This window comes from Protopterus annectens, chromosome 8.part0 (assembly GCF_019279795.1).
Source record: "Protopterus annectens isolate FY-2018-M chromosome 8.part0, PAN1.0, whole genome shotgun sequence".
Classification (NCBI taxonomy): Eukaryota; Metazoa; Chordata; order Ceratodontiformes; family Protopteridae; genus Protopterus; species Protopterus annectens.
In genome coordinates, this window is record NC_056741.1 from 1,266,309,403 (window position 1) to 1,266,332,891 (window position 23,489).

The 23,489-nt window shown below is 45.1% G+C and overlaps 1 protein-coding gene across 1 annotated transcript in view; it reads right to left on the reverse strand.

The window, feature by feature from the left end:
• The window catches only part of MEGF8 (multiple EGF like domains 8), a 1,779,602-nt gene that overhangs the window by 1,262,740 nt on the left and 493,373 nt on the right, over nucleotides 1-23,489 (reverse strand). Inside the window, exon 18 of the mRNA XM_044079419.1 lies at nucleotides 22,969-23,217. Within this exon, the coding sequence (XP_043935354.1) occupies nucleotides 22,969-23,217 (249 nt within the window). The remainder of the gene's footprint in view (nucleotides 1-22,968; nucleotides 23,218-23,489) is intronic.

Below are 23,489 nucleotides of genomic sequence, written 5' to 3' on the forward strand. Positions count from 1 at the left end.
AGTTTTATATAATCGGAGCTTTTATTCGTATTTTATGAAGTGACAACTGCCTCTTTTTGTGGCTGCAAGTTTTTGGGAACTGTGTATGTGGACTGTGTTGTTCTGCCGATATTGGTTCCTGTGTTTGTGTGCTAGTTTAGTAAAATAACTTAAGCCACACCTAAATAGTTCTGATACAAACTCCAAGAATTCAGGTAAGGATGCTTAAAAATGGTCTTGTCCCTTTGAGGAGGCCCAAATAGAAAAATGCTTCCATTTGCTTTTATAAATCTTGACCGAGTCCCTTTGAGAAGGGCAGATTATACGGAGAAGAAAGTCTGGCATCTCTGGTGATTGTTAAAATTTGAGAAACCATGAGGTTAGTTTTAGGGCCTTGAGATCCGGTAGAGGTAGCCTGGACAGAGTTGACTGAGGAGATCTAGAAAGGGATCCAGAACCCGTGGTGGATGCACCGGATGAGGACAAAGAAAGGGGAACCATACCTGCTGAGGCCAAAAGAGGACAACAGGATTACCCTGGTCTTGCACTCCATAGCTTTCTGAGTGAATTTGGTGATGATGGGAACTGGAAGAAAGACGAAGCAGGTCTTTGGGCCAAATACGGACTACAGCATCTTTCAGTGACAGTCCCTGTAGAGGGATATGGGCAAAGTAATTGCTGCATTTGTTGTTGGGGTATGAAGCAAAGTGGTCACAACCAGGTTGGCCCACGTGGCTGAAAATCTCCACTGCCAGTGTTCTCCTGGGAAACCACTCGTGAGGCAACAGCACAGTTCTGCTCAATTTACCCTCCAGAATACTGGCTGTCTCAGGTATGTGCACTGCTACTAGAAAGCAGTTTGAAGACATCGCCCATTGCGAAACCCTCACAGCTTCTTGGCAAAGAGGGCAGAAATGTATTCCATCTTGTTTGTTGTTTATTAACCAAATAACAGACGTCTGCGTAAAATGCTATCACATCCTTGGGTAAGAGGTCCTAAAATGCCTGCAATGATAGGATATGAATGATAGCAGCTATCACATCCTTGGGTAAGAGGTCCTGAAATGCCTGCAATGATAGGATATGAATGATAGGAGCTATCACATCCTTGGGTAAGAGGTCCTGAAATGCCTGCAATGATAGGATATGAATGATAGGAGCTATCACATCCTTGGGTAAGAGGTCCTGAAATGCCTGCAATGATATGATATGAATGATAGGAGGATCGCCCTCAACTGCAAGACGCTGATGTAAAATTTGGTCTCTAAGATCATATCCCTTAAACTGTCTTCCCTTTGAAATACAATCCCCCACCCAAGAAGGGAAATGTCCATGGTTACTGTGACTTTGAGAGTAGGAGAATGGAAGGGTCTGCTCTGAATAACTGTGTTGGAAACCCACCACTGAATATGGTCTCTGCAGACCTAAGTAAGGCGAATCCTGGTTATGAAGATGATGTAGCTTTTGTGAGCATTGTACAGCTAGCTTCCTCTGTAGAACTCTCATGTGGCATCTGGCCACACAGGAAACAGTTATAGACAAAGCCATTACATCTGAAAGTGACAGAATGAGGCATGCTTGGGGCCAAGGATGCAACAGATCTTAAGGATTCAAGTCACGTTAGGGGAAGCGTTGCTATCTAATGTACTGTGTCTGTGTGGCAGCTTACAAATACTATGATCTGAGAAGGGTACAGCTTGCTTTTCTGAAGTTTACTGAAATACCCAAGTGAGTTGCTAGATATAAAAGGACTGACCGAAGCAGTAGTAGATCCCTGGAGGTAGTAATGAGAAGCCAATTGTTTAAATAAGGGAAGACCTGGAGCCTTGCAGCCTGAGGTAAGCTGCAACGGCTGCTGTTACCTTGGTGAACACTAAAAGGGCTGTGGTGAGACCGAATGGCAGCCCTCTGAATTGACAGTAACTGGCTTCCAGACGTAAAAAGAGAAATCTTCTGTACTGCTGCTAGATCTTGATATGACAGTAGGTGTCCTGAAGACAGACAGAGAGCACATCCGATCATTCTTCTTCAGCAGAGGTAGAATGGACTGTACTGTGACCATCTGGAACTTTGTCTGTTTTATGAACCGATTTACATTGCTCAGATCCAACCCTTGTCTGAGGTCCCCTGTCATTTTTTAGAACTAAAAAGAACCTTGAATAGGCACCAAATCCTAGTTGGTCTTGATGAACCAGTTAGATGACAGTCTTGTCCAGCAACCTTAAAATTTCTGTTCTTACAGATTCCAGCTAATTAGTTGGAGTACCAGGAATCTTTTGTTTTGTCTTTTGGGAGTCTAAAAAGGGTACTGTATAATCTCTGGTAATGTTCCTTAGCACATAAAATTCAAAAGTTATATTTTGCCAGGCTAGAGGGTATAAGGAGATGCATCCCACGACTGCCTCCAGAGTGCATCAGTTAGTCAAGTATTCAGGGATGCTGATAAACTTTCTCTGTGAAAGGTCCATGGAAAATAAAGTTATGTACTCACCATAACTATGCATCTATCATTCTTCCTCAATGAATGGGTTTCAGATCAGACTTTGGATCCGGCTCAGCCACATTTCTTACAGACGTCTGGATCAGACTTTTGTGTTTCTGTCCTTACCCATAACGCCCCTAACTCCTGTACTACCTCAGACTGACTTTGCTGCTCAATCCATAAAATTTGATTAGTCTACAGTAAGAAAGGACAAAATAGGAGCTCAAACAGGAACAGCGGTTCCAGTGTTTCTATCAGATAACACTCAAAGAAAAAGGAGAGGAGGAAGAAGAGTGGGAAGCTGAGGAAGAATGAAAAAAAACAACAAAGATGCATAATAATGGTGAGCACATAACGGCAAACCGGGGCAGGCGGATGAAGACTGGTCAAACACAAATCAAACAATCCAAGTAGAAGAACAGAAGTCAAAAGATTTTCTTGGATGTTTTATTAAACTTTGGAACTGCTACTTCATTAGATTGTATTGACTGGTTATTCTTCTACTTGGATGGTGAGTAGAAAACTTTTATATCTGATGTTGTCATTTTCTTTAATTTCTCAATGAATAGGACAGAGTCCCCAGCTATGATATCCTTGGGTGGCCATCATGGAAGAATGTTCAGGAGTACCATGGAAACAAAGGCAACCCTGCTTCTGGAAATGATGTTCAACTTGCAATGAGCAATAAAAGTGTGAGCACTTGACCAAGTGCAGCACAAACATCATCAACAGAGACTCTAGCCCAGAACGCAGATGACACAGCCACAGATCTACTGCAGTGAGCTTTAAGGGGTCTTGATAAAGGCAAACCTTGTACAGAACAAACATATGAAATGCAATCCATTAACCATTTAGCTAAGGTAACTTTAGAACCCAGTTTTCCCAATCTATTATGTACAAAGGACATGAATAGCTGATCAGTTTTCTTAAATTTCTTTGATCTATAAAGATAAAAACAAAGTTGTCTATGCACATCCAGAGGGTGAAGCATGTACTCTCCTTTACTGGAAAATTTTGGAAAGAATACAGGCAAAGTAATCATTTGGTAGATGTTTGTCCCAGAGGCTACTTCAGGTATAAAAAATGGATTAGTATGCAAGATAACTATCTTTATGGACTATCAAATAAGATGGTTTTGAGAGTGCTTGAAGTTCAGAAACTCACCTAGTTGAAGTAATGGCCACTAGAAAAATTGTCTTCCAAGAAAGAAATCTAAGATCAGACTAGGCTGAGGACTCAAAGGGAGGCTGTGTCAGCTCTTCAACAAAATGAAAGGTCCCACAGTGGGGTAGGATCTTTAATCGAAGGTGCAAGTAAAAAGGTACACTTAAGGAAAGATATGCATGACCTTGATGAATACAGAGGGAAAGCATCATCTGTGGTGCGATAACTAGAGATGCTGCTAGCTGAACTTTAATGGTGGAAAAACTAGCTACCTCCTTTTTGAAAACCTGAATCAAGAAAGGCTAAAACAGCACCAACTGGAGCAGTAAAGGTATCCAATTCTCTCTGATTTGCCCAATAAGAAAAGCTTCTCTACTTAGTCATATATATTTTTCGAGTGGAGGCTTTTTGGTATGATATTAAAATTTGGCAAACTTGGGAAGAAAGCCTGGGCTATCGAAACATCGTTGAAATTGGAGAAACCATGAGGTCAACCTGAGGCCTGGAATGTCAAGGTGAACAATCCCTGCCGAATGAGATATCAGATCTGGACTGGGGTCCAGTGTCCAATGAGAACATAAGAGGTGAGACCACAGAAAGGGCAACCAAACTTGCCCAAGCCAAAAGGGGGAAATGAGGATAGCTCTTCAACCAGAGTGCTTTCTAAAGAAATTTGGAAATTAGAAGTGGGTGGGTGGGGGGGGGGGGTAAGCATAGAGACCACCGAAGAGCCAAAAGTGAATCACAGTATCTCTCAGTGACTCCCCCTGAGGGGGGATTACAGCAAACAACCTGCTGCACTTTGTTGAGGGGAGAGGCAAAGAGATCACATCAAGGTTGACCCCACTGATAGAAGATTCTCTCTACTGTATGGTTAAGATACCACGAGTAAGGAATCAGACTATTCCTCCTGAGCTTGTTGGCTAGTAAGTATTGTGTAAGAACTTACCATATCCTTAGATGTCCTTTCTCTTCTAAATGCTGCTGTATTCATGATATCAGGGAGTTTGCCTCTGGTGAACTCTTGTACGTCAGGCCATTATACAAAAGTTAAATGCTGCCACTAGGGTGCACGTGACATCCCACGTCTCTCTCCGATGTTGGTCGTAAACGGACATCAAGTATAAAGTGAATGTCAGCACGAACCTCTTCAGAACTGAATGCCACCGGATACAGCGACAACAGAGTGGTTACTCCAGAAATCTGGAATCAGACAAGTGTGAGGGGGAAGGCTGGGTGGGAAACTATACAGCAACATATTGAAGAGAAGGACATCTAAAGTTATGGTAAGTTCTTACACAACAATACTATGTTCTTCTATTCATATGCTGCTGTATTTATGACATCAGGGACAGTGAAAGAGCTCCTGTCCTAATGAAGGGTTGGCGGACCAGAAGCATCTTCCACAAACCCAAGGAAGACTGCTCTGGCAATTCCTGCCCTGACTCTAGAGACCACATCCAGTTTGTAGTGTCTGGTGAATGTGTGAACTGAAGACCAAGTAGCTGCCTCTAGGCTCTAGGATAGCAGCTGTGTCCAGTCCTTTAAGCAAAGCCTCTGCCTCCGAGGAGGACACTGCTCTGGTAGAGTGCGCCCTAACTGGGGCTGGGAGTGACTTACCATAGTTAGTGTAGCAAAAGGAAATGGTTTTTGATATCCAAGAGGATAAAGTTTGCTTGGAAACATGTTGACCCAGGGCTCTAGGGTGGTAGGAGATGAAGAGCCTGTCAGATTTTCCGAAGGATTTGATTTTGGCCAAATCAAACCTTAGCTGTCTGTGTACATCTAAGGAGTGAAGTATCCTCTGTGCTCTCTTTTGTGGACAGGGGAAAAAGGTTGGCAGATTGACAGTCTGATTTAAGGACAAGTCGTTTACCACTTTGGGCATGAACGTGGGGTTAGTACATAAGCATACCCTGTCCTTGTGGAAGACAGTGAAGGTGGTGTGCCATAAGGGCCTGGAGTTCAGAGATCCTTTGGGCAGAGGTTATGACCACCAACAGAATGGTCTTCCAAGTTCAGTGCTGGAGGGAGCAGTCTTTGACTGGTTCAAACACAGAGTCAATTTTTCTAGGACAAAGCGAAGGTCCCAAGGAGGCAGAATTGGCTTCCTTGGTGGCCTGAATTGAATAGTCCCTCTCAGGAAAAGCTTGACCTTTAAGCTAGATGATAAAGGAGGTACCAGCGGCAGGCAAGCAGAGATGGCAGATAGGTGGATTTTAATGGAGGAGTAGGACAGTCCAGACTTCATAAAATCGCACAGGTAAGACTACCACTGGGGGCTCTGCTGTCAGTGGATGCAGGCTGTTCTTCTGACACCATAAGGAAAATCTCTAACAGTTAGGATTTTCTGGTAGTTGGTCTTTTGGTCTCCTGCAGAACCTGGATCACGTCCTCTGTACATAGGTGTCTGAGGGGAATCAACGGCCTATCACCCACAACGTGAGATTCAATGTGGACAGTTGAGGGTCCAAGAGTGTTCCGTTGTCCTGTGTGAGTAGGCCCATTCTCTGGGGTAACTTGTGGTGACTGCCCTTGGCTAGGTGAAATAGTATGGGGAACCAATGCTAGCTTGGTCAGTAGGGAGTCACCGCAAGATTTGAGGTTGTTCCTTCTGAATTTTCAAAAGGACATCCTGAATGAGAGGGAAGGGGGGAATGCATATGTACATCTTCTTCCAAGAGATTAATAGAGCATCTACCTTCCAAGCCTCTAGGTGAGGTGCCCTGTAGCAGAAGGTCAGGAGCTGTCTGTTCATGGGGGAGGTGAAGAGATCCACATTTGGAATACCCTATTGATGGACCTGGTCTAGAAACACTTCCCTGTTCAGCATCCATTCATGAGCCAGGGTCATGGTCCTGCTTCAAGAGTCTGCCATCACATTGTCTGCAGAAGGGATATATACTGCTTGGAGAAGGATTTCTTTCACCAGTGCTATTTCCCAGGCCTGCAGTGCTAGTCTGCACAGGAGGTAGGACCTTGCCCCCCCCCCATTTGTTGATGCACAGCACAGTTGTGTTGTCTGTGTACCACCTCAGGATGCCTGGGAGAAGCTGACCCTTGAAAATATCCAAAGCTAGTATCAAGGCTCTCATTTCCTTGACATTGATGTGATTTTTTTGTTGAGTGGAGCTCCGTGCATTCCTCACTTTCCAGTTTCTTAAGGTTGTGCCCCAGCCTGTCTCTGAAGCATCTATGAAGAGGTCTTGTTTTGGGGGTGTGGGCTGGAGGGGCAGGCCTGGGTTTGACTGAATCTGGGAGAGCCACCACTTCAGGCAAGGAAGCATGAGGATCATGAACTCTACAGGATGTAGATGTTGTTCCAGATATTTTTCAAATACCACTGGAACTTCCTCATGTGTAGCCTTGCCAAGGGGACCATGGGGATAGTAGTGGCCATAACACCTAAGATTCTGAGGAATATCGTGGTTGAGATGGTTTTGACAGGAATGATACCCTGGAAGAAAGATGTGAGGGTCAAAATCTTTTCTGGTGGCAGGCAAGCCATTAATTCCCTGGTCAGAATCCGACATCCTAGAAACACCTGATCCTGAGAGGGTGTCCGGGATGATTTTTTTGTGATTTATCATGAAACCCAGACCTGTAAGGAGGGATGTGGTGAACTGCAGGTGTTGCAAGGCCACTGAACTTGCAGTAGCCTGGATAAGGATGTCATCTAGGTAGGGGAAAAGCTGTATTCCTTTCATCCTAGCAAATGCCATGACTGGGGCCAGACATTTTGTGAATACTCTTGGGGCTGTAGAGAGACCTAAGGGTAAAGCACAGAACTGATAGTGTGTAAAGTCCACAGAGAAGCGGAGGCACTTTTTGAAGAGAGGGTAGATAGGGATGTGCAAGGTGTCCTTTATGTCCAGGGATACTAGGAAAGCCTGAGGCAGAATGAGTGGCAGAAGGGTTGGGAGAGAGTATCCTCAAGGAGGGGACTCGGAGGGAGGTGTGTAGGTGGGACAGGTCCAGGACAGGTCTCCAGGGACCTTCCTTTCTGGGAACCAGGAAAATTCTTGAATAAAAAACTTTTCCTCTTGCAGGCAACGGGTCTTCCTGGATGGTTCCTTGAGCAAGTTGTTCCTGCAGGATGGGAGGAAAAAGTGGGATTTGGTCTTTGGGTGGGGAAGGGATGCCTTCAGGAGTGGGTCTGATCTCCCAGGTCATGAAGTATTCCTCGTTTATGATAGAGAGGACACAGGAGTCCTGGGTAACCTGCTTCCAAGCAGGAAAGGTGACGGAGAGGCACATGGATAGAGGGGTGTCTGGGTGTAGGGCCTGGATGGAGTGGAGGAGACAGACCTAGAAGGGTGCCATTTCCTGTGGTCTTTTCTAGGCTTAGCTTGCATTCTCTTAACGGAGGACCTGACAAAGGAAGTTTTAGCTGGGTAATTTCCCAAAGCATGGAATTGGGGAGACAAAGATGCATTTTAATTCCTGTAGTTCCTTACCTTTGGTCTGGTGGGTCTTCAAGAGTTCAACAGCTGCTGAACCAAACAGGTTTTTGTTGTCCAGGAACGCATCTAGGAGTTTGGCTTTGATGTCATCAGGGAGGGATTGCAGCCTCAACCAAATGTACCTTCTGATGACAGATTCAAAGGCAGCAGCCCTTGCAGATGCTTCTACAGCATCATAGCTGCACTTGGAGTGTTTAGTCACTTGTGTGCAGGAGTTCAGGAGAGAGGAAATCTTAGCTTTAGCTGGGGAGTCAGGGAGCTCTCCCAGTTGCTTAACCACATCTTCCAAAAGAGCCAAGGAATACTTAGCCATGTGCGTCTGGGTAATGGATTACTCTTACTGCTAGGGTGGCAGAAGTACAAGTTTTCTTTCCCAGACGTTCTGTCATTCTGCCCTCTTTGTCAAAGGGCAGTAGAGAGGTGGAGGGAAGTAAATTTAAGGTTCTGTCTGTTGTCATGGAAATAATGCAGGGTCTGCAGAAGGGGCTTTGTAAAGGAAGGTAGCTTCCACGGGCACCTTGTAGAATCTATCTGGAAGCTTGGGTGCTGGGGGCTGTGAATAAGGATTTTCTGAAGCAGCCAGGAAGGCATCCAGAAAACCAGGGTGTACTGGGGGCACAGCAGAAGGACTGGGAAACTCCAGTTGAAGCTGTTCATAGCATCTATTTTGGGTTTCTGTCACTTGACTGCTGTCCCATTTGAAAATGTTTTGCATTTTGGTGATGGTCTCACCAAAGGTGAGGTCCTCATCAGGGGAGTCAGCAACGTTGGATTCCTCCTCTGGTGAAGCATATCCCAGAGGAGAAGCGATCTGAAAACAGTATGTGAGGGACTCATCATCAGATGAATTCCTTTTCTCCTGAAAAGACGTCTGGGGCAGGGCCCTTAGGGGTAGAAGGCTTAGGGGCCTATACAGGTGTTGGGCCCTGAAGCAAGGCCAGAAAGGCATTGAGCAGGCCTTGAGTGAAGGCCTGCCAATATGGAGGCTGTGTGACAGGTGAAGCAGGCAGAGGCTGAGAAACATGTTTAGTTTTCTGTTTCCTCTTCTTATGAGTCTTGGAGGGAGAGGATTCAGAAATGCGGTGGAGGGTTGGCCGCTGGCTGGCACTCCACTAAATCAGAGACTATGTCCTCTCGTACCACGATTTGAGAGATACAGCACTGGCCCTCTGATATAACGAGCCTTAGTTCCCCCTGAGCGACCGACTAGGTCACCCGAGATTCCCTCCAGAATGTCACCTTGGGCAAGAGAGATATTTCCTCTGGGCCTTCTGTCGAAGGAAGCTCCGAGCACTCTGACTCAGACTCTGGGCCTTCACTAGCCTTGAGAGCGATGGCTGGAGTGGAAGGCACAGCAGTCTGTTTGGGACTACTCTTTTTTGCCTTCTTGACTGGGGGCTCATCCGAGTGTTCCGACACCGGGTCCATCCCTAGATGCTAGACGTTGGAGTCTCTGATTTTCAAGGTATAGTTTTAAGGCTGTAACATGGCTTCTGACATGGTGGTATGGCCGTGTTTACAGCCTAGGCAGAGCTCATGTGAATCCTTATGTGGAATTTGCCTTCGGCACCTACACTTGCCCTTCCTACCTGACATGTAACCCAAAACAGTAGCAAGTAACAAAACAGAAAACCCCTAAGAGGTACTTATCTGAAGTCAAATGAAAAAAAAAATGGAAAATAAAATGCTTCTACTGGCAACACAATAACCAGAGCTGGCAGTCACAGACGTGGTACAAAAGTTCGGAAGAGGTGCATGCTGATGTCCACTTTATACCAGACATCTGTTTATGGCCAACATCCTAGAGAGGCGCAGGATATCATGTGCACCCTTAGTGAGAGCATTTAACTTTTGGACAATGGCCGGATGTTCGAGAGTTCACCAGAGGCAAACTCCCTGATGTCATGAATACAAACAGCATATGAAAAGAAGGACATCATTGGATTCCCCGAGCATGTGGATTGCTAGTAAAAAGTGGTTGGAGGAGACTGCCTACTGACACACTCATTGCTTCTCAACAAAGGGAGTAGGACATGGTTGCCCTCTGTTTGTTGATCTACCACACCACAGACATGTTGTCCATTTGGATAGCAACTGTTCCTAGTGGAAGAGAGATCTGAAAGGCCTGCAATGCTAAAAGGACCACATTGTCATTTCTAGGATGCTGATATACAAATTGGTTTCTTCTGGGGACTAAAAGCCTTGGACATTCTGTCCCAAGAAATGCCCCCCCACATTTCAATTGGAAAGCATCCGTTGTCACAGTGGCTGGCGCAGGTGGAAAAACAAAGAGATGCCCCTAATAAGCTTCCTTGGACTGAATCCATCAAAGCAGGGAGTCCCTGCAAACCAGAGAAAGTTTTACAGGATGGTTCACAGGGTGTTGAAGAATGGAATAGAAAATTGCTCGAGTCCACTGAATGATCTACATGTGGAAACAAGTAGTTGGTAGGAGGGTAACAGCAGCAGCCATTGACCCTAGGGCTTGAAGAATCAGCTTTGCTTAGGGAGAAGGGTGTGAAAGAATCTGACTGACATGCAATTTCAAGGTCTGTACTCTGCTGGAAGAAAGGCTAACTGATCGGTTGTGCCCTGGCGAGCTCCTATAAACTCCAAGACTTGAAATGGTTGGAGACAGGGACTTGGAATAATTGACTGTTATTCCTAAGGATTGACATAATTGGAGTAAGTAATCCCTGACCTTGTTGAAAAGATGCCTGGGTAGGGTGGTGAGCATCCAGTCATCTAGATAAGGAAACACTCTGAATCTCAGCAGTCTGACATGAGCTGCTACTACTGTCATACATTTGGTGAGTACCCTGGGGGTTTGTGGTGAGCCCAAAGGACAGGGCTCTGAACTGATAATGACTGGGCCAGTCGAAAGTGCAGATACTGCCATGAGCATATGTTCATTTGATGTGATAATTCACATCTTGCAGATCTGTGAAGCAGATCCAGTCATCCTTCTAGATAAGAGGCAGAATGGACTGAACCGTGACCATATGGAACATGGAGTTCTTAAATTGATTTAGATGGCTGAGATCCAAAAATAGGTCTCAGGTCCCCTATTTTCTTTGGTGCTAAAAAGAACTTTGAGCGAGTTCCGAATCCTCTCTGGTCTGGTGGGATCTCCTGGATGACTCTTGTCTAGCAGCTACTGAACTTCTAGGGCTGCCAACTCCCACTGATTGGGTGGAACAAAGGGGAGATTTTCCATTTTTGTGGAGGAATTTGTTAAAAGGAAAAGAAATGTCCTATGGATAGAATTCTTTGCATCCAGGTGACTTTTCTGATGGATGCCCAGGCTTCTGGGTGCAAGGACAAATGCCCCCCTACTGCCTCCAGAGAAAAACAGTCACAAACCCCTTCAGGGGCGCTGAAAAGGTCTATCTGAAAAGGAATCACAAAACACTTGGTTTTGTAGGCCACCTCTGACGCAAGGGCGGCATCTTTCATTGGAATTTCCCTCTCTGCTTTTAGAGGAAAATTAGTCTCGTGAGTCCTGAAAAGGCCCTTGTGATTTTTGGAAGCACATCTTACCACTGTGCATCAGAAAAAATATCTGCAGGGTAGAAAAACAGAATTACAAGGCAGACGAGGTCTTTCCATCTTGCTCACTATGGGAAAGTGCTCCTTTTACTGTGGCCCAAACAAAAAAGATCCACCAAAGGAAGCACTGATGAAAGAAGACTTAAAGGGCTCAGCAAAGTCATAAGTGGATCCGAGCATGTCTCCTTATGACAATGCCTGAACCCACCACCCCCTGAGGAACCTTCCACTGCTTGAGACATTAACCTCATAGATGCATTAGAAACTGCTTGAAGGGTGGCCAGCTGTGAAGAAAACTGTTGCTGTTCCTCTGCCAACATGGATCCAAGACTAGACTTATAGAGTTCCTTAATCATGTCTCTCTGTAATTTGGTAAAATGTGCCTAGTAGTTGAGAGACCATACAGCAAGGGTCGCTGAGGCATAAATGCGCTTTCCAAACCTGTCCATTACCCTAGATTCTCTATTAGAAGGATGTACAAAAGAGCTTTGTTCAGCTATCTGCTTTTCTGTGGCTGCCACCACAACCATGGCAGCCACACAAACTCCCTTACTCCAATAAGACCTGTCTTTGGTTGGAACAAGAAACTTGTCTGGATGATAGGAAATTGGTTAGTATCTGGGCTCCTTCCATGTCCAGTGGGACACAAGATCTAGTAGGTCATCCACTGGATGGGCAAACCAAGATGTAGATGGGCCAGACCCGCTTGCTTCTAGGAACACCGACTACTCCTGGGAAAGGGGACTGGAAGACCATGTATCTTTCTGGCCAAGGATCTCTAGAATGTCTACAAAGATGACATCTTCTGGTGGTGATCTGGGGGACCTATCCCCTTCATCAAAGTTGGTGCCTTTGGTTAAATATTTCTGTGGGGAATCTAAGTGCCTCCTTTTATATGATCTCTTCCAGTGGAGCACTTCAATGGGATGATCTGGAGATGTAGCGGAAGGGAGGTGAAGGTCCTGTGTAGGAATTGGTTGGAAGCTCATACAGGCCAGCTATCCCTAAGGAATACGCTGATGGGTCTCAAACGTCAGATCCGAAGGGGTTATGGGGGGTAAAAGCCTAAAAAATAAGAGTAGAAAGAGCTCTCAGGTAAGAGAAAACCCTCTCTACCACCTTGAAAGCAGTAGGCCCATGAGAACCCGAAGCCAACCTCACTGGAGATGAAACTCCATGTGCTGCTAAGCCCTGAGTCTGCACGGGCTCCTGTTGTGAAGGAGGAGTCAAACCCAAGCTGAGCAGGAACAAGGCTCTGAGGGGAAGTGACAGCTCCAAAACTCTCAGAATGGAAGGTATCCCACCAGATCCGGTGCCAACACTTTGGCTCTGAGACTAATCATGTTCGGGGGAGGGAGGTAGGAGCTGAACAAGTCAGGGACACAGTCGGAGTTGAAGAGGAGGCAGTCTTCAGATCCAACATTTCAGTTCTCGGGACTCTCAGATCAGAGGGATCTGAAATCACTGGACAGAGTGGAGAAGGAGAGACAAGGGAATGGGATTCAGATTGAAGACTCACAGATCCGATAGGAGACGGAGATGGTAACACCCCCATCTGAATGTGAGCTCTGAGGAATTTTCCCATCATCCTATCCACATGTGCTTTAGAGAGACTTCTGGAGGACCTGATGGAAGATGAAGTGGGAGGACAAAGCAATCTCTTTGGTGTCTGCTGGTAAGAAAGGAGATTGGGAAATAGGCTCCAGAGAGAAATGAGGGCTTTGAGATCCAGAAGACTTGGACATTCCAGACTCTGCAGTCTTCAGAGCCACACACTTAAATTGCTTAGCAGGTGGCTCTGATGCAGGAGCAGATTTAGAAGACAGGGCAGTTGAGCTTTTTCTATGCTCCCTGGGCTCCGAAGCCATTTTAGACTTCTTGGAGGGGGATACGAATCCCTAAGATAGAAGCTGAGGAAGGAGGAGGAGCAGAAGCTGGAAACGAACTTTATAACACTAACTTATTATGTCTACCGCTTAGGACTGAGAGGTGAACCCCTCAAAGATTTGGCAAGGGTTTTCGAGATGGCCATAAGCAATAGATGCACTGCCTGTGGATATCAGAGTTGGGTATCTTATGCCCACAGGAAGTGCACTTTTTAAAACAAGCTGGCTTTTCAGACATCTTAAATGGAATGAAATGAAGAAGAGACAGTAGTCTCTTTTGATTTTTTTTTTTCTTTAACAAAAAAAAAAAAAAAAAAAAAAAAAAGGACATTACCAACAATGGTAATAAATAAATACCCTAAAGGTGGGTAAGAGTTTTTTTTTTTGTAGAGAGAAAAAGAAGTTACCAGCGTTGGTAACTGCAATGGTAACCAGACCTACCTGATAATGGGTAGAAAGAAAAAGCAATTACTGAAAGAAAAACTAGTAAAGGGAGGATAGGGTAATAGAAAACTAATAGAATCAATACAGAATTTAGTAAAATTTACTTTTCCTCAAGAAATAGTGACTAAAGCAAATCCAGAGCTCGAGAAAGCACAATCAACATCTGAACCGTAAGAGTGGCAAATGAGATCTGAAGTAATACAGGGGTTAGGGACATTATGAGTAAGGGGAGAAGCTCGAGAGTGAGTCGGATCAAAGAATCTGGAAGAAATGTGGCCAAGCCAGATACAACACCCATTCATTAAGGAATGAAAGAAAATGACATTATCAGACCCTTGGTTTTGCAGACCGCCTCTGTCCCATGTGTAACATCCCATGGGATTGCCTCTAACTCTGTCTCTGGGAGACCTGTTCCCAGGAGTGCCCTGGTGAAAACCTTGTGATTCCATGAATCACATTTTTCTCCTCTTTCTTTGTTTCTTGCAAAAAGATCTTGGAGGAGCTGAAAAATGAATTCCTACAGGAGATAAGGGCTTACCGTCTTGCTCACTCCTGGTAAGAATTTCCTTAACTTTTAGCAAGTAAGACGGAACCGTCACAGGAGGCATTTATGAAGGATGTCCTAAAATTTCCTCAAAATCGCAGATCCGCATTCAGGCATGCCATCACATGCTGGATGCCCATGCTGTGCCATCTGCTGCATTAGATAGCAGTCTCATGACCATATTCATGGATGACTGTAGGGTAGATAACTAGGTATCCACTGTTCTGTGGATGTCCACAAGTAAGTTAATTGCCAGGGAATTTAAAAATACTTTGATCAAATTCCACTGGAACTGTGCCAGGTGCATTAGAAAGTTCAGCACTCAGAGTGCAAATGTCACTGAACCAAACATCTGTTTCAACAGTCTATCCAATGTCCTGGACTCCCTGTTAGGGGGATGAACAGAAGAATTTTCTTCAGACAGTTCCCTTTTTTTGGCTGCTGCTACCACCATAGCATCTACAGGGGACCCTTGGACCAGCATTTTCCATCTTTTCGGGAAACTAAGATCTTATCTGTTTTTTTCGTGATGAGGTCTGCTGCATCAGTTTCCTTCCAAGCCTTCTGGACAATGAGATCAACTAAGACAACAGGAGGCGGGACCACCAAGGATATTGAAGGGCCAACCCCCAAAACCTTTGAGAAACACCAACTCATCAGGAGGAAGAGTTTCAGGGGACCCCCCCACCCCTGTTTCATCAACTATAGGATTTCTCCAAAGGAGACATGGGGGGTGGACCTTGGGGAGCTTTCTCTCTCATTTAAGTTGGTGTCTTCAGTGAATGACTCGGGAGAGGAATCAATATGCTTCCGCTCGCAAGTCCTCTTCTGGGGGATGTACAGTATGTGCCTTGCGACTTCTGAAGGAGACAATTTGGATTCGGACATGGAGCTCGAATGTTGAGTGATCTTGATGCTTACTGGATCTGTCTGCCCCGTCAACCAGAATGAGAGGAAGGTGGCACAGGTTTCCAGTGGGAATCAGGATGGATCCAAACTCTGAGCACATACCAGTTGTCTTGGTCCAGCCAAGGCCCTTTCTGCAGCCTTGAAAGCCAATGAATCCAAGGAAAAACCACCCATAACCACAGAACTGGCAGTCCTCTCAACTCCAAGGGCAGAAGGCTCCAAGGAGGACCTTGGAAAGTACAGTTTTGTACCTACCATAAATGTAGATGTTCGAGTGTACACCCTCTGCTGCAGTCATCACACTTGGGCTATCCTGTCATCAGGCGGTCCCCGCAGTCGGCCGGAATTCCAAAGTCTTGGTCCGGCGTCGGTTGTTGTCACTTCTTCCCTGACGTCAGTGCGCCAGGAGTACATATACTGCAACCGAAGCCATTTTCTTCAGTTTTTCTTGCCCTAGATGTCAGGTGCCCCCAAAAAGGTGATCAGTAATCAGTACCAAATTGAGTAAATTTTGCAAAAACACAAAATCCCTCCAGCTATAAGCAAATACATCAGGAAGGTATTGTAGAGATTTTAGCCAGTTAGTTCAGAGGGGATGGAGGGTAACCTGGACTGCAGCAGGGTGTACACTCGAACATCTACATTTATGGTAGGTACAAAACTGTACTATGTTCATCGTGTTACCCTGCTGCAGTCATCACACTTGGGTTGAATCCCAAAGCTAAGGATGGGTGGAGGAATCATAGAGGGCTATTGGAGGCTAGAAGGCCCTGCAGAACTGCAGTGGCAAAGCCAGCTCTAGTCAGAGTAAAGAGGTAAGTGAGAGTGTTTGGTAAAGGTGTGCACTGAACTCCAAGTTGCAGCTTCCAAAATCTCCTTGGTTGGAACCCCCCTGAGGAAGGCTGTAGATGAAGCTGTTGCCCTGGTAGAGTGGGGCCTAATGGTAGCAGGAACTGGTTTTCCATTATGGGTATAGCAAAACCGAATGCAATGTCCTATCCATTTGGAAATGGTTTGTTTTGATATAGCCTTCCCTTGTGAAGCTGTAGCATAGGATACAAAGAGCTGGTCAGATTTTCTGAAAACCTTAGTTTTATCCAAGTAGTAACGAAGTTGCCTGTGAATGTCCAAAGAATGCAGGAGTCTTTCTCTTTTGTTCTGTGGATTTGGGAAGAAGGTGGTAAGTGGATGGTTTGGAAACCACCTTAGGCATGAAGGAAGGATTAGTTCGTAGAGAAACTCTGCCTTGATGGAAAATGAGGAAAGGTTCCACTGCCATTAGTACCAGTAGCTCTGAGACTCTTCTAGCTGAAGTTATTGCTAGCAGCAGGGCAGTCTTCCATGATAGAAACTGTAGATCTGCAGAGAAAGCTGGTTCAAAGGGAGGAAACATAAGTTTTTCCAGAACAAAATGGAGGTCCCATGTTGGTGTAGGTGCTCTCCTGGGGGGTGTAATGTTTTTTGCCCCTCTGAGGAACTGTCTTAGAAGTGGATGCGAAAATAAGGGTGGATCCGTGTTGTAGTGGGCTGAAATAGCTGATGCATGGATTTTAATGGAAGAAAAAGAAAGTCCTTTGTGCAACATCTCAGTTAAGTACTGTAGAATCTGAGGCATGTGAGGCTGAAGTGTGTCTTGGTCTTTAGCTTGGTTCCAGGCATAAAACCTTTTCCATTTGTCCAAATAGGCCTTCCTGGTGCTGGGCCTCCTAGCTTCCAGAATAACATCCATAACTGCTTGGGAAAGAGGAGCTGGCTGGATGCTTAGATGATTTGTCATGCAGCCAGATTTAAGGTTTTGAGCTGGCTGTGAAGAATCTGATTGTTTTGCTGTGTGAGCTAATGGGCAATTTGTGGTAAAATCCAAGGTGGGCCCTGGGCCATATTCCTCAGAAGTGGGTACCAGTGCTGGCGTGGCCAGTCTGGGGCTATGAGTATCAGTCATGGTCTCTCCTTTCTGATTTTCAAAAGCACATTTGTGAGGAGAGGCAATGGAGGGAAGGCATATACTGTCAGGTTTTTCCAACTGAATGAGAGTACGTCCACTTTCCAAGCTTGGTGGTGCAGTGTCCTTGTACAAAATTTTGTTAGTTGATAGTTTTGAGGATTGGCAAACAGGTCTATGTCTGGAAGGCCCCATTTTTGAGTTATCATTGCAAATACTTGTGGATCCAGTTTCCACTCGTGGGGATCCATGATGTTTCTGCTGAGGTCGTCTGCCAATGTGTTCTTTTTTCCTGGCAGGAATTGAGCTTGTAACTGAACTTGGTAAGCCAGAGCTGTGTTCCACAAGGTCTTTGCTTGCCTGCATAGAGGGTAGGAGTGTGTACCCCCTTGTTTGTTTATGTACCACATTACTGTGGTGTTGTCCGTCCTTATTGTAAGTTGTCCTGCTTGTAATAGATTCTTGAAGGCTGTCAGAGCATTCTGTACAGCTAGCATCTTTTTTTGATTGATGTGCAGATTCCTTTGATCTGCAGTCCATACACCTTGAACGCACTGTCCTGCCATGTGTGCCCCCCAGGCGTAGTCCGATGCATCTGTTGTCATAGTTTGCCTGGCTGGGGGCAAGGGGAAAGGCTGACACTTGTTGAGGTGACATGCCTGTGACCACCATAGAAACTCCTGTTGTAGGCAGGGAATGAGAGATATCATTGTGTCCAAGCTGTGGCTGTGTTGAGACCATACGCTTTTTGGGTACCGCTGTAATTTCCTCACATGCAGCTTTGCAAATGGTATTAGTAGTATGTAAGATGCCATGAAGCCCAAAGCCTGCAGAATTTTTCTTGCAGGTAGTTGGGTCTTTGTTGCCATTGTTTTGAAATATTGAGTCAGTTGTAGCTGTTTGTCTGGCGTCAGATAAGCCTTCTGGGCCGTTGTATTCAAGCTGGCACCCAGGCATGTCATATTTTGTGAGGGTACTAGTTTTGATTTCTTTTCTTTTACTGTGTACCCTAGGCAACTTAGAAGATGTTTTACAAAAGCCAGATGTTGTAAGAGGATGTCCTTGCTTTCTGCTTGGATGAGGCAGTCGTCCAGGTATGGGTATATTTGAATTCCTCTTTGTCTGCAGTATGCAATTACTGGTACCAGGCATTTTGTGAAGACACTGGGCGCAGTAGATAAGACAAAGGGCAGTGCGGAGAATAGGTAATGAGTTGAACCTGCAATGAAACGGAGGTACCTTCTGCAACTTTGTCTGATAGGGACATGCAGGTATGCCTCCTTGAGGTCCAACGTTACTAGCCATGCTTTCTTCCCCAACATGGGAAGAAGCTGCTGTAGTGTTAGCATCTTGAATTTGGGTACTTGTAAGAAGGTGTTTAGAATTGAAAGGTCCAGAATTGGTCTCTAGGCATTGTCCTTTCTGGGAACTAGAAAAAGTCTTGAGTAAAATCCTTGGCCTTGCTCTCGAGTAGGTACCAGTTGAATGTCTCATGTCCATGAGAACTGTAATTTGTTTTTGTGCCTCTGCCCATTGATTTTGTGGCAGGTTTGGCATTCTTCTTTTCATTGGCAAGGTGTGGAAATGGAATCTGTATCCTTGTGAAATTATGTCTAGGACCCATTTGTCCTTTGTGACAATGTGCCAGTTGTCTGAAAAAAGTGCAAGTTTTCCTCCAAAGGGGGCTGCCAAGAGAGTGTTGCTTGGCCAGATGAGGTGCAAGTCATTGAGTTTGCCTTCTGGTAGGTTGGGACCTGTCTTCTCCTCCCTTCTGTGTTGCAGTGCCCCATTGTCGAGGTTTGTACTGGGCCTCTGCCTCTTGGACGTCTGTATTTACCCCTCTGTGGTCTGTCAGTAGCTGGAAAGGACCAATTTTTTGTTGGCCAATTTCTGCTGAAGCGAGGTGGCTGTACCTGTAGGAAATCTTTGACTGTCTGCATAGATTTTGCCTTATCCTCCATTTTCTTTAAGACGACTTCTGCTTTAACTCCAAAAAGAACATCCTGTTGTAAGGGAGCATCTAGAAGCTTTGCTTTAACATGATCAGGCAGAGTTTGTTCCGTTAACCAAGCATGTCTACGTATAACAGACCCAGTGACAGCTGCTCTGCAGGAGGCCTCCAGAGAATCAAACCCACATTGTAAGGTGTGTTTGCCCACCTGTTCAGTTGCATGCAACAGATCCTGCATTTCTTTCAATTCAGACTGTTGAGGGAGAGTGGTGATTCTTTGCTTTAACTGTGAGATTAGAAATTGCTGATACTTAAGCATGTGAAATTGGCAATTTAGTGCCCTCACAGCTAGAGTGGCTGAGGTGTAAACCTTTTTCCCCCATCTGTCTAGTGCTCTGGAATCCCTTTCAGAGGGTACAGGATTTTTAGCCATAGAAGCCTTAGCCCCTTTGGGACCCTGGGAGATTGTCTCTGGGTCAGCAACAGGACTTTTATATAGAAATTTATGGGAATCAGGCACTCTGTAGTATCTTTCAGGCTTGGCCGGAGCAGGTGGTAGAGTGTCTGGGTTCAAACTGGATTCTAAGTAAACATCATCCACAATATCTAACACGGGTGGGATGGCAAGTGGTCTGTGCTGGGGGAGTAAAAGAAACTCTCTGAGCCTTTTCTTCGAGTCAGAGTAGTCCTGACCTTCCCAGTGGAAATGTTCCCTCATAGTGTGTAAAGTTTCCCCAAAGGAATAGTCTTCAGGAGGAGAAGCTGAGGGAATGGAATCCTCAGCATCAGAATCTTCATAAGGAGAGAAGGAGTAATCTTGGTCTTCAGAAGAGGCTGAAGAAATGGACACTTGTTCAGAGGATGCATAATCTTCCTCTTGTCTAGGCCTTTTGTCAGGAGGAGGCTGGGAACCCCTGATTAAAGAGATCAAATCTTCAGCCATTTTGAGCATCTGTTTCTTAGGCATGGGGCCTTGAACAGGAGACTGAAATGCAGTCCTTTTAGATTTAATAGGAGTCTTCGTCTTAGGATACGTTTTAATGGTAAGCGTCGTCGGTCTGAAAACGCCTTCAGAAACCGAAGGCGTTTCAGCAGCACCGGCATCTTTATCAGCAAAGTCGGTAGGGCCTGAACAAAATGGTTGCGTCGGCCTGGTACATTCCGTCAAAAGTTCCGAAGCGGTCTTTGGTTCCAAATCTGCGGTAATCAGGGGCTGCGGTGGAGCCTCACTGAGGACCGGAGAACCGGAGACCGGACCAGCCGAGGCCTCGGAATCTGGCTTAGGCCTGGGCTGTCTGTCCTTATCCTTGCGTTTTCTGTGCACGCCGGTAGTCCGTTGCTCCGAAGGCATACTGTAATTAAATTTTCTACCGAAGTAGTGTCGTGCGAAATCAAAGCGTCTTTTAATAGTACGTTTATTAAATCTAGCACAAAAACGACAACTAGTGACGTCGTGGTCTGGGCCTAGGCAAGGTATGCAATAAGAATGAAAATCCTTATGAGGTATTTGCTTCCCACAAGAAATACAATTGTTAACTTTTTCTGACATCGGTCTGAGGCAAGAAAAGTTTCCCCAACGGGGTACTTAGCTTTATAGAAGACTTCGGTCTGAAATTCGAATTCGAAAATCTCAGGAGTCTGCCGACCGGCACTTGCGAACTGCTTCTGCTTCGGGCACCACGTGGCAAGAAAGACTGAAGAAAATGGCGTCGGTTGCAGTATATATACCCCTGGTGCACTGACGTCAGGGAAGAAGCGACAACAACCGATGCCAGACCAAGACTTTGGAATTCCGGCCGACTGCGGGACCGCCTGACGACAGGATAACCTAAGTGTGATGACTGCAGCAGGGTAACACGACGAACATCTGAGCTATCCAGGGTCGAAGCCCCAAGCAGCAGGGATAGCTGTGAAAATCACAGAGATGAAACCACTGTCAGAACTCTACTTGACCCGACTGCATTGGTGTCAAGAATGTGAGGGAAGAAGTCAAAGCTGAAGTCTCCAGGCTATCAGCTTTAAAGCTGGTATGGTGGGGAAGTTGTATTTCATGTGCATTGGCACCAAAAGTGGACACTGCGTCAGAAGTAATATGGCCAGCATAGAAGGGTCTGATCCCAGTTCTTTCCTCAGGGATGGAGCCGGTAGAACTCTCAGGTGAATCTGTGTCCCCAGAAACTTCATCATCATTTGCTTGACATCTAGCTTGGTAAAGTCTTCCAGCGAACCAACCAGAGCTCAAGATGAGGATATCAAAGTAGGCCTCAATGGAATTGTTTGAAGGCCCGGAGAATGAAGATTCAGGTTAATCTGCCATGGAGAAAAGTCAGTTTTTGGGAAGGTAGTTTGGCTACTGGAAGCAGAAGATCTGACCATGTCAAAATCTTAAGTGTCAGACCCACAATAGCCATAGGACCTGGACACCTTTTCTTTGGTTTGTCCAAATGTTCTTCTGTCTTTTTTCTGGTGTTTGTCCTTAGGTTTATCTTTAGGTCTGTTTCTGGCTTTTTACTTCCACTGAGAGAAAAAGAGGGATAGGTAGACTGCGCCTTTGGATCCGAAGACATTTTGAATCCAGTCTGAGGAGGAAGAAGCCCTTTCAGTACAGGCTTCTCTTTCCTTCCTTGGAAGGCCCTAGTGCTGAAAGCAGCACAAATACAACAATAGTCTTGCAAGTGGGAAGGCCCCAAACAAAGCATGCACTGCGAATGTGGGTCTTGATGCCAGATTTTCTGCCCACAGGAGGAACACTACTTGAAGCCTGTAGACTTTTCCAGTATTGCAAGAAAGATTTTTAATATCTATCAACACAAAGTACTATCTAACCATATCTACTTATGGCTCTACTTTGGAAGCTCAAACTTTCAAAACTTTGAACTTCATGCGGTTGAGGCCATAACATTGAAGTTTTGAAAGTTTGACACTTCAATAAAAAAATAAATAAATAAAACAATTTTTTTTTACGTTTATGCAGGGAGGGCAAGCCCCCCTGCACCCCCCACACCCCCTGCTAATTAAATATATCAACTCTGAGATCGCACTACAGAGAAGAGAACGGTAAATTTTCCATTATGCACTGTACAGCTATCTCTATTTAAACCGAAGTTTCAAAACATCAATCTTATAGTCTCAACCATATGAAGTTCAAAGTTTTGAAACTTTGAGCTTCCAAAGTACACCTTTAAGTATATACACAAGAGCAACCCAGCAAATATACTAAAAATTCACACTAAATCTATAAAGGCGCTGAGGTCAGATCAGACAACCCACATGTTGAATCAGACGAAAATAGACATTGCATCACACACTCAGGTAAGTGAGAGAAAAAAAAAAGACATGTTCTCCCAGCTTTGACATACTATAGACATTATGTATAGCACAACTACTAGCTGTACCCTGTTAGCTAAATGACCACTTTAAATGTGTCCTGGTTCAACTCTCAGTATGAGACACTGAACTATTAAGGTATACTATAACACCACAAAATTCCTATACATGTTGCTGAAGATGGAGACAAAGGCCACAATTTGAGGGAAGGTCATTGGGCAAAAGGTATCGGAAACCATTTCAGACCATGGCCATCACACACACTACCAGATTGCTTACTAACAGACTCAGGGTATGTGAAGCATACTACAATAATGGGTAAACTTACGTTTTATTGCAGTACGTCACTCCATCTCCAGCAAATCCCCGATTGCAGTGACATTCGAATGATTCCATTGTGTTCACACAAGTAGCAAATGCATGACAATTTGCAATCTTCAGTCTACATTCATCCACATCTGGGCAACTGCTGTATGACCACAAGGCAGGCTGTGAAACAGAAAAACCTAGGGTCTCTGAAATTGCAACTGAGCAGTTGGAATAGCCTTTCAAATTGGAGAAATCACCAGACAAACACCTAAAGGAAAACAGAAAGTTATATTACTAGATGTTAGCATCAACAAGATTGCCTAACAAATTGTAACTGTTGTTTGACTACACTTTTCTATCTGTTATACTTAAAAGGAAAGAACCGTCTTTTAAACTTACTACAGTAGCAGATTTTCAGGTAGGATCACTGCTGCAGAAGTACTAACGACTGAAACGTTTGCTGCAGAAGGCTTGCATTCCAGAGCTATACATTCTTGCATCTCCTGACTGAGAGGACTCTTGCATCTCTAAGAAGTCAAT